The sequence below is a fragment of the Pecten maximus genome, chromosome 19 (genome assembly GCF_902652985.1).
Source record: "Pecten maximus chromosome 19, xPecMax1.1, whole genome shotgun sequence".
Taxonomy (NCBI): Eukaryota; Metazoa; Mollusca; class Bivalvia; order Pectinida; family Pectinidae; genus Pecten; species Pecten maximus.
This window is the reverse complement of record NC_047033.1, coordinates 14316185-14328564: the sequence shown is the minus strand read 5'-3', so window position 1 is coordinate 14328564 and position 12380 is coordinate 14316185. Positions and strand designations below refer to the sequence as shown.

The following is a 12380-nucleotide window of genomic DNA, read 5'->3' as shown; positions in this document are numbered from 1 at the left end:
AGATGCTTCATAACATATAGGCTAAGTGTTATAGCCCACTTGGTGGCACCAGTCTAGCACCAGTCAACATATGCATTTTTTTTTAAAGTACAGCCCTTGACCAGTTGGAGGAAAATGCAAAACTTGTCAGGTGTGCAAATTTACGTACGTTTTACTCTAGTTGTAAAATCAGTTAAAATCAATGAAAATGAAAACTGTTCAAACAAAATTCATTTATAACTAATAACCAAAAAAAAGTTGTGGGTATCAATCAAACTAGGACCTAGGGTGGATTGCATAGTGTTATTAAACACTTGCCTTTTACCAAGAGGCGGTATGGGGTCACGACCATGTGGGTTTCCTCCCTGGTCCTCTGGGTTTCTCCAACAGTAATTACCGGGGGGGGGGGGGGGGTGTAATTATATAAGACCCATTTATTTAAACTTCCACCCGGCCGACTGGCGTGTTTCTGTAGTGAACTGTGTAGATTTCCACGACCACGTACACTTTGGTTATAATAGTGTGATTAATATCAGTTTCGATTTCGCCATCGTTGTAAAATAAGTAATGTTGAAGGCATCTTATTATTTACTAATTAGCCTAATCATAAAACCAACATTCGAGTTCACAGTCCACACCGGTAAAATTGTCAAGAGACAGTGATCTACTGTGTTTTATACAACACACATTCTTGACAAATAACTGAACTATGAAAAAAACCAATGTTAAATATATACCGGTTATTAACTATATGAGAGTGGACTCTAATAATGAATAGGTCTACTTACAAAAGCTTATGCACAGCTCCACAGCTTATAGGTCAGTACTTTCCGCCAGAAATGGCGGTAGTAATATGGCAATCAAAGTACTGAAAGTCCTGTAGGAGGCGTTAGTCAGATGTAAAAGGAGATATTTGAAATAAAGCAAGAATACAAATTAAACTGATATCAACATGACTAAACATTTCCACTTAAGTGTGTCAAACCAACCGGACATAATGGTTTTCACAGTCCTGATGAATGTAATGGTTTAGACTGTTCCGATATACATAATGGTTTTAACCATCTTAAAGTTTCAAACCTACTTCTAAAAGTAGTTAAACATTTCTTATTTCAATCAAACCTTTACTTAAGAAGTCAAACATTTTAATTTTTTTCAAATCAACTTCTACTTAGGTACATGTCATTAACATTCATACTTTAAACCATCTTTTATATTTAAGTAGTTCAAAATTTGCATTTATGTGTTTAAAACAAACTTATATTTTATAGGCCTGGGTATTAGAAATGTCGAAACAATATGATATGCATTTCGATAAGTTATAACAATACACGATATGTATTGAAAATACAGGGAGTGTCTGCTACTTTTTTTGTTGAAAGTGTGCAATGTCTTTCAATATCTTGTAAACAAAATTGTTTATTCCTTTCTATTTTGATCTTAGAATAATATCAAAATTAGATTGACGGCTTTTAAAAGTTATTACACTTTTTTTCAACAAAGACCTCATTTGTTAAGGACAATTATTTTAAAATTAGATATCAATTCCATCTATTTTAATAGATCCAATGTCAATATTAACAATAAAATGTGATTTGTGATTTGTTGCTTTTTAATTTACCACCAAGATGTAGATAATAGCCTAGTAGCTATAGGTACTGTATATAAATATACAGCGTTTTACATGCAAAATATTGAAGAAAACTTTCATATTTGATATCAATTCAATATGATTGTATAAGTCCCTTGGGGTGGGGAAAGAACCCTGGGCCTATTTTTACATCAGAATTGTGTTCATCTCTTGGTCAATTTGGCTTAATTGACATAAATAACTTCTTCTCTGAAACTAAGCAATCGATATAGCTCATACTTGACTGGTAGCATCATTTTGGGTAGGGATTCAAAATTGTAAAAATGGTGGGGTTGACCCCTGGGGGCAGGGTCAAAAGGGGTCAATTGGTTTCTCTGAAACTAAGTTATGGATATAACTCACATTGGTGTGGTAGCAATCCCTATGGGGTTGTACCCAAAGTCAATTTCATTTCATGGATTAATTGCACAATTTGGTATAAAACCTACATTTGCATGGTAGCATGGTTATGGGGTGGGTATTCAAAATTGTACGAATGTTGGGGTTAACCTCCCGGGGGAGGGGCCGCGGTGGCCGAGTGGTTAAGGTGTCCCGACACCTTAACGCTAGCCTTCCACCTCTGGGTTGCGAGTTCAAACCTACGTGGGGCAGTTGCCAGGTACTGACCGTAGGCCGGTGGTTTTTCTCCGGGTACTCCGGCTTTCCTCCACCTCCAAACCTGGCACGTCCTTAAATGACCCTGGCTGTTAATAGGACGTTAAACCAAAACAAACAAACAAACAAACCTCCCGGGGGCTGAAGGATGGGACCAAAATAGGTCAATTTCGCTAAATTGACATTTTTAGAATAACAATAAACCAATGTACATGTACCCATATAAAATGCTTATGATATATTGACATAGAAATACCAGCGACAAATTAACTTAAGCATCATTCTTGTTTCATATCTCATAAAACCAGGTGAGCGATACAGGCCCTGGGCCTCTTGTTTTATCTGTGAAACCATTCAGATCCCAACTCCATAATCTTGCTGGACACCCCTTTTGAGCCAACAATTGAATTGCAATTTATGGATAATTTTTAATTTTGGCAAGAAAACATTCTTTAAAGGGCATGTCTGCATCATTTTTAATAATTTGCCCTTGAAACTTCGCACACACCTTCATAAGAGCCTGTTCTTTAAAATGTGAATGAAGGTCATGGTCAGAGAGATACACTCAATATTTGTAGCCAGTCACACATGTTACATGTATCTGTTTGCCAAATATCCAGCCTTCATGTGTATGTGCAGTTTTGGGTCATTTTTTCATTTTGGTAGGAATTTCTTTTTAAAAGTGCCATATCTGCGTCATTTTGATTATTTGACCTTGATACATTGCACACACCTTTAAAAGGGCCGATTCTTTAAAATGTGACCCAAATTAATAATTTTGAAAGAACTTTGAATTTTTTTCATCATTTGACCCCCGTGACCTTGAATGAAGGTCAAGGTCAAATATAAGTATAACATTTGTAGCCAGCCATACGTTATCGATGCGCCAAACATCAAGCCTTCATGTGTATATAGATAAAAGAGCAGAAACCTTTATTCTGCAATTTTGGATTATTTTTTAATTTTGGCTGGAGAAAATAGCTTTATGATTCTTTTCCAAGTGCCATATCTTTCTGCCTTATTTTTATCTGATGACAATAAAATATGCACATTCTGTTTCAGTGGACTATGTTCTTTCATATGAAATGAAAAAAATAATCAATTTGAGATTTTTATTTTTGACATTCGAACCCATAACAAGTCGTTGGCCTTGACATTCTCTGACAATATGTCATTGAGAAAAGTTTGCCCTAACCACGTGCTAACCAATTTCCAATGAAAATGAAACAAATTATGCTAAAATATGTGTGATGAGTTTCCTATATAAACTATAGTAAAATGTATCCTCTCCCCAGGGAGAATGCGACACATAGGGGGCCATGAAATTAACAATTTTGATAAAACAGCTTAAGAACCTTTTGTACACCATTCTGCGATATCTTGGTCTTAAGAAGAAGACCGACGCATGACGACAGATCAAATTATAATGGTGTATATTATGAGCTGAATGTCAAAGGATTGTAAACTCTGTACAAATTGTATTATATTATCAGGCAGTCAGCCTAAATGTATGTTTCATATCTACCATATTAGAAGTTTGAGGTTTTGTACGATATATATATATACTTAATTTTTACACATACATTAAATATGTTAGCTACTTTCATAAATTAAGATGTTTTTTCTAGAGTTTACTAGGCCGGATGAAATATGACCATGAGCAATCAGTATGGTCAATATGAGATTTGATAAAATGCCTCTCGTAGGTCAACCACTCATGATCACTCAACTTCTTTTTGTAGGAGTCACTATTATATGTACGAGAATTAAACTCTCGCGATGTCTGTTGCACACAAGTACAAAGACATACATTATCACTTAAGCCGAAAAAATTCACACTTAAGTAGCAATAACACATAATAGTCGAAAACCCAATATATGTTATCAGTGATAAGAAACAGTACTTATAAGCATTTTTGGCAATTTATCCTGAAACAGCTATAGCCTTCCATATTTGACATCCCACAGATTGTTGCTTGTATATATATATAGTTTTAAAGGTCAACATTGGAAAAAACCTAAATGGTTATACATGAATTCATAATAAATAGAATTATTGACAAACAAGTTTCATTTATTTTCACACTTTCTGGAGACCAATAAGGAGATTGATGATTATTTTAAGGGATATGTTCGCGACATGAAAATCAAACATTTTTAATTAAATTTCAAAAGCAATTATAGATTTATTTTGAAAGTTATGAGGAATATTGATATTTGAGAAAGTCTTATATTATATGGATTTGATATCGATTGCCAATAGATATACATGTATTTATCACTTTACATGAAAACAACAAAAAGTTATATTACATGAAAACAACAAAAAGTTGTACTAATAGGTTAAAATGCAATTGGTATACATTTTGTTAATCTACAATTACTTTGTATTGTTTAAATATTCTATGTAATACAAACATTTCACAGCTTGGTGCATACAAATGTATATGTATATTACATGAAAACATTTGAAAAGGTTGAATCGTGAGCTGAATAATATATAAATAAGACAAGCTGGTTCAATAATAATTTAGCATTTTCATATATATTACGAGCGCGAGTAGCTACTGCAGTAAACCTTATCACAGAAATCCAGATTCTGTATATTGTCTCTGTCGGGGAAAGTACAGCACAAATGACCACCACGACAGATATGTGCCAGTTTTCTTAGTTTTAAAAAATAAACGATCGAATTCCATCACGCCATCACGTAGGTCTAGCTACCAATTCATGGATTTGAAACACAGGGACTTCGATCAGTTATCGCAGTAATCCGAAGGGTTCTGGGGTTGATATCGCCTTAAAGCTGATTAAAGTTTGCATATAGTATATAGCAAGATCGTCAGAAAATTCGGACTATAATCGCAGTAGATATTGTGATTTTGTGGTCTGGCAAGGCTTGAACAACTTATCGTAAACAGTTTCGTCCTAAATAAACAAACACTTATTTCAGTGAGTCAACAAACAGATTTAAACTTTGTAAGCAACTTGCCTTTAATTCATGTTGATAGATATTAATTTCTAGCGACAAACATCATTTTGATGCTTCGTGTGAAGCCCGTGTCCACGTGCTTCCATTTTGACAGAGTGCTCGCTCACGTAAACAGACGGAACACGTGATCGCTAAATATCGGACTAAATCTCATAAAATCTCGTGAACAAACTACCAAGTTGTAAACAAAAGAAATGTTGTTAGCCAAAACCTGGAGGGTATTATGAAAATCAGGAATTTGTTTGCGCTTGGTTGTTATGCCATCCTTATTTCTAGAAGTTAAACAAGTGTCCTCTGTAAGGTAACGTCAGAATCTCGCAGTTATCTCCCTTCAAACAGTATTTTCAATATAGATTTGCAAAAATCGATGCAGGTGTAGATATTTACAAGACATTATTCTTATTGTTTATTCAAAATAATTCCTAAAATGTTCAAAACATTATCAGCATAGTTAATACATTTCTGTGCACATCTACTTTGAATGACGGATTACAATGACGTGCCTCATACTTGGAACTAATTATAAGCGAATCATTACCCCTAGTTACAGAAATTACCACCAGAGGTCTCAAATTCCGGGCTTCCGCCGAAGAGAAATTTATACTGAATATACCTTTTTTCATGTAATAGCACTTTATTTGTAGTCTTGATAGTTTTCATAAATGTATATATAGTTCAACTACATCATATATGTACCGAAAGAAACTACAAAATGAACTGTGAAAGGAAATATAACGATAATGAAAGTGAGAGATTGTGACGTCACAACTCGTAGGTGATTGTAATATGGCAGGCGTAAACGCCTCCATAAAAAGTAACCCCGGTGAAAAGTTCCGTTTACTTCGGTTTCGCGAAGACGCTTGTCAGTATCGTATCTAACATATAATGAAGTTGTGCAATAATATAATGAAGTTGTACAATAATATAATGGCATGTTGCAATCATATCATGGTATGTGTGAATAATATGATGACGGAATGGTATATGGATAATATAGAATAATATAACGATTAAACAAAATGATATAATGACGGGAGTGCATGATATAATGATAAAAGGTAATAATATAATGATGGAATCAAATAATATAACGACAACAGCGTATAATATAATGGTGTAACGTAATCATATAATGATAGCATCATATAAAACAATGATGAATTCAAATAATATAATGACAACATATCATAATATAACGACAAAATCGTATAATATAACGACAAAATCGTATAATATAATGATAAAATTGAATAATATAATGATAAAATCGAATAATATAATGATAAAATTGAATAATATAATGATAAAATCGAATAATATAATGATAAAATCGAATAATATATTGATAAAATCGAATAATATATTGATAAAGTGTAATGATATAATGAAAATATCAATTAATATATTATTTTAAGGTCATGTGTGACAGCTATGGCGTTCCATATGTCCCGCCAGCTCGTATCATTTATGTATTGTATGCAGCTGTGCAGTTGTAACCAACAGACATCTGCTGCTCCTGCTGCTGCTGCTGGCCTAAGTAATTATTACGCACCGGATCAGCTACCGCTATTCATATATATATATCTAGTGAGAAGGGAGTAACATTTCCCAGGTATAGCTCGTATCATTTAAGTATATGTACATCAGATAGCAAAGGAAATCAAACCAGACTACAGATAACCTGTTTGTATAGCAAATCCACATAAAAGGAAAATCAAAGTACTGGAAGTACTGTAAACGAACATTATTGTTTAATGCAAAATCAGTAATCTTCTTAGTTTTAAGTTGATAAATTTATTGTTATCGGTTTAGGAATAAATTGCAAATAATTTGAAATGTTTGCAGCTGTTCTGATTTGATTGTACACATGCATGTTTCTGTAAGGTCCTAATTGAAATTGGAAGTTTGTTGATCTATCTTGGATCGATGAAAATAAAATATGTCTTCTTTCTTTCGGGAAGGCATCATCAGTTATAATACTCTGTGACCTTATTGATGCCAACTTCTAATATGCACTAAATTTAGGCTAGTTCCATCGTTAGTTTGGCATACATAGTTGTATTTCAACTTAATATGATGAAACACACATAGAGAATTACTGAAAACCAAAACCAAAGCTGCTAATCAAGGCCCGAATTAGGAATGTATCCTATTGAAACTGCACTCAAGCATTTATGGTACTTAAAAACAAAAAAAAACCTGACTCCTTTTGTTCAGGAATCATTTGATGTTAATAAATCTGTATATGAGAAGATAAACTTCTGGTATAATTACAGTATTGTAAACAATGTGATAAAGAATAACAACCAGATAAAGGCTATCTTCATCAAATAATTCAGCAAACAGGAAAAGAAAACTTCAAGGTTCATTTTCAACTTCAAACCTGATCACAAAGATTACAGTCTATTCGATGGGACGACACATTCCCTATTTATTGACCTTTTCCAATGTTGATCATCCAATCATACTGTTCAGCAATGTAATTGCACAAATCACACCTTTTTGTGGTGAGAACATTTTTGGGGGTGTTATAAGATTCCATACCTGTATGCAAATTGTGAAGCATTCCATATCTATAACTATATATATATATATACAGTACGTGTATATATTTACACATATCAAAATTGGAATGACACAGGAGATTTGCAAGTTTAAGTTCACCATCAGTCATGGGAGGTTTATGTAAAATGTTATATTTACCGGGGTAATTAGTAATTTTGAGAATATATTTATGAAGCTCTATTCTGTACATTCTACCAGTGCTTAGAGAATGGACACAATTTTATGTTCTCCAATGTCAAAATTAATCATATGTAAAATATTAGGGGTTTATTCACCATTCTAGGCCTGATTGCCGTCATAGTAAAATTAACAAAATGGACTTGAAATCAATATTTTTAAGAGAATGATCTATGACTTGAATATTTCATAAAAATAATGTAATACATCGTTTATTCACTTCATTCAGATCTTCAGACACCACATAATTTGTGAAGTCATATATAGAAATATATGAACCATTTTGTTATTGATTTATAGTTCACACAAGTAAGCACTAGATGTAAGCAGTAAGTATATGTACCGCTTTCTACTGACATGACTTTGAGTACAGTAAACTACACTCGCTTTGTGGATATTGACAGGATAACATATATTTACATACTAATTCAATTTTAGAATTGTAACTGAAATCTTGTAACAGCATGGCACAAATAGTCATCTGAACATGTGTTGTATATTGAAAAATTATTTAAGGTAAATTTTCAGTTTATCAATTCATTGATTACTCCGTGTTTGAAGTGTGGTGTAGTGAGAATTTCAAGTCTTGATCATGACTTGATGAAAATTTTAAATTAACAAATTATTAAAATGAATTTGTTTGAAAAATAACACAAGTTCCACAGCAATATTATATAGAGAATCAATCACAATATATCAAAAGTTATAAAACTACAAATAACAATTAACGGCTGAATATCAAATTAAGCGAATATCACAAGTCTTTTTGCATTTGTTTTAGATAATCCAGATTTCCGTTTTCCGGCTTTAAACAAAAAACGAGAAGTATTTTAATTGCTGTTATAGTTGAATTACCAAAATGGACCTGAAATCAGTATTTAAAAAAAAAGAATGATCTATGACTTGAATATTTCATTAAAATAATTTAATACATCGTTTATTCACTTCATTCAGATCTTCAGACACCGCATAATTTGTGAAGTCATATATAGAAATATATGAACCATTTTTGTTATTGATTTATAGTTCACACAAGTAAGCATGAGATGTAAGCAGTACGTATATGTACCGCTATCTACCGGCATGACTGAGTACAGTATAGACTACACTCGCTTTGTGAATATTGACAGTATAACATATATTTACATACTAATTCAAGTTTAGAATTATAACTGAAATCTTGTAACAGCATGGCACAAATAGTCATCTGAACATGTGTTGTATATTGAAAAATTATTTAGGTAAATATTAACTCATTTGCTTGACTTTTAGAATTGTAACTGAAATCTTGTAACAGCATGGCACAAATAGTCATCTGAACATGTGTTGTATATAGAAAAATTATTTAGGTAAATATTAACTCATTTGCTTGACTTCAATTTTCAATTCATCAATTCATTGATTACTGTGTTTGAAGTATGGTGTAGCGAGAATTTCAAGTCTTGATCATGACTTGATGAACGTTCTAAATTAACAAATTATCAAAATGAATTTGTTTGAAAAATAATACAAGTTCCACAGCAATATTATATAGAGAATCGATCACACTATTTCTGAAGTTATAAAACTACAAATAACAATTAATGACTGAATGTCAAATTAAGTGAATATCACAAGTCTTTTTGCATTTGTTTTTAGATAATCCGGATTTCCGTTTTCCGTCTTTGAAAAAAAATTACGTAGGCGTATTGCATAGTAAACGTAACCATGTGTACATATGTAACAGCTGATTTCAATCAGATTGACTTAACATGAACTTAACACCGTCTCAGTAGTTCGTCACAATCGAAAATTTGATCGTGAATTCGGTATTTTGCAAATTCTTTCAAAATACTTCCAGATAAAGGAAAAAAAATGCATATGGTCTCTATACACACACCAAAGATTAATAGATCCTATATTGGGTCCATTCTCTCGTAAAAATATCGATTTGGGTCCACTATCGGCCATTTCGGTAATTCAACTCTAACGACAATCAGGCCGCGATTCGCACATGAAAAATTAATTTAAAATTCGTAAACCTCTAATATTTTACATATGATACAATTAGGCATTGAAAAAAACATATATGTGGGTCAATTCTCTGAAAATAATGCCAATTTATATTATAATTAAGACCCATTTTTCTTCGTTTCGGTATTTCCAAGTCTGCTTCACCTGTGGTCCGTTTCAGTAAATATTCTCGACTTTGCCGAAATAAAAACAAGCTATATAATTGTTCATTTTAAACATGACAACTGCCGACCACACGTATCTAAAAGTGTTATTGTTGATATCATCTGAATATTGCCGTAGTTACAATGTATCTGTCACTTCGATTGTAAACCCATTGCCAAAGTCATGGAAGAATCGACCAATCAAATTGGTTTAACGTTTGATTTCCGTAATCTTGCAGTTACCTCCCTTACAACAGTAAATACGTTCCAAGTATCGCCTACAACAACCAATCCCGTGCACATGGCAACAAGATATTATCATTTGCATTTGATTTATTGGTCGTTTTCGTCAAAGGAAAATGGAATATGGAACTCGATGACAATGTTAACGCTATGACCAGTCACCCTGACCACAAATGCCACCCAGTATCTACCTTTCTCGCAAACATGTACAGTAACCTATAGTATGATACAATATATCGTCTCGTATGCCGTTATTGATATATTTCTTTCTCTAAATTATAGAAATACTCATCTAGTTGATAATGTTGTAACATTCTAGAATACATATATTACACATTTAAGTAAATCGCGGACATATTTGCAGACCTATGCTATATAATGTCAGCCGTTTTGGAATGAACACGGAAGAGCAAAACTTTCTAAACATCCGGAGACGAATGCGCCTGCGCAATATTTGTTTACATAAATATATTGACCTGGAGTTATTCGCAAAGTTCAGGTTCATTTAGTCTTCACATTTCGCTAGCGTTATGCATTTCTCAAATCGTATGCATCTTGAAAACATCTACTGAATACATTTCAACATTTTCGGTAAACCTACTACATCAAACGAATATGTTTTTGCAAGTAAATTATTTGAAGCGTAAGGCAATGGGCGCAGCCATATTTCATTGAAACAGACAGTAGATGGCGTATTGGTGAATGTGGTTACCAAATATGGTCATATTTCTCAGTCCAGTTCTTGATGGCAATAACCGAACATTAATGTTCGTTTAAAAACATACCTAGCAAATAAACGGTAATAATCTTTCTTCCACCCGGGGACCTCGTGACCTTTGGCACCAACGTTTAAATACAGCGCCTTGCTATTACTGTCCAGTAAAAACAACAGAAAACGGACGGAATCATACATGTTCTTATTATATATAGAAGCTAGATAAACCGCAAACCAGACCAATCCATTGATTATAACTCACTCATATTACGAATGCTAATATTAACAAGGTACCTGATAATTCTTTCAAGTAATATTACAGGTACAATGCAAAACAAATTAGAGTATTAACGATGACCTAACTTGATTTTGATACACAACATATCCGCGAATTATAGAAAGCGGTATACAGCTAAATTACACATCCCCCCCCCAACGCCTGTTGTGCAGGAACACCCTGATGTTTCCGAGACAGCCCCTCCACGTGAATGTTTACGCGTGCCTGACGTAGGAGAGACGAGCTGATAGGACACACACAAGATCAGCGAGAAGCTCAAAAACCCCCAGAGAAACTGACTTTGTAAACAACTTCGTTCATTAAATTCCGTTCGTAAAATGAAACAAACAAATTGATTAATCAGGTTACATTCTCAGAGACATGAGATTAGGACAGATTAAATCTTGTGGAGCTAGAGTTAACGAGTTGTCGATTAACGTAACAGAATTGTACTTTCGTTTTGTATTTATAGTCTATAGTCTGTTCCATTTTTGTGTGTAACGATTGTATCTGTGTGCGTCTATAAAATCAATACAAGGAATTCATGCTTCGTTTGTATACCACGCAAAAGTGTACCATGGTGCCCGACCTCGGCCATCGTACTAACGTGACACCAACATGTATTATATATATGTATACATACACTGTAGCACTGCTGTGTCTACGGTTTCATAGCTATCACTTACTCTGGGCACGCGCCCCACACTTCAACTACATGTATACAAAGCTCTATAGCATGCACGGTACTGAGTGAAGCCTTGTCCAGGCAAGACTCGTCATATTATAACATACCCATAAGCCTTGGTCAGCTCTCTGTGTGTCCGTGATACCGAAGGGGTGCTGCAGCTGGTGACTCGGTCTTGACGATATACCCGTGGGTCAGCCTTCTGTAGGTACACGTCACCTGCTCGTCAATCTGTGTGTCTGTACTAAAAAAAGGGGGGTGCTACAGCTGCAGACGCCTTACGTCATCACTCATAAATATTCATGTCTAACGTAATAATTATCAACTGAAGATGGATACCATATAG

General features: G+C 33.8%; 1 protein-coding gene across 1 annotated transcript in view; it reads right to left on the bottom strand.

Annotated features, from left to right (window-relative positions):
• The window catches only part of LOC117317345 (deoxynucleoside triphosphate triphosphohydrolase SAMHD1-like), a 67690-nt gene extending 55415 nt beyond the window's left edge, over positions 1-12275 (bottom strand). Inside the window, exon 1 of the mRNA XM_033872143.1 lies at positions 12142-12275. Coding sequence (XP_033728034.1) covers positions 12142-12145 — 4 coding nt within the window. The 5' untranslated portion in view covers positions 12146-12275. The remainder of the gene's footprint in view (positions 1-12141) is intronic.
• Positions 12276-12380: the final 105 nt, after the last annotated feature.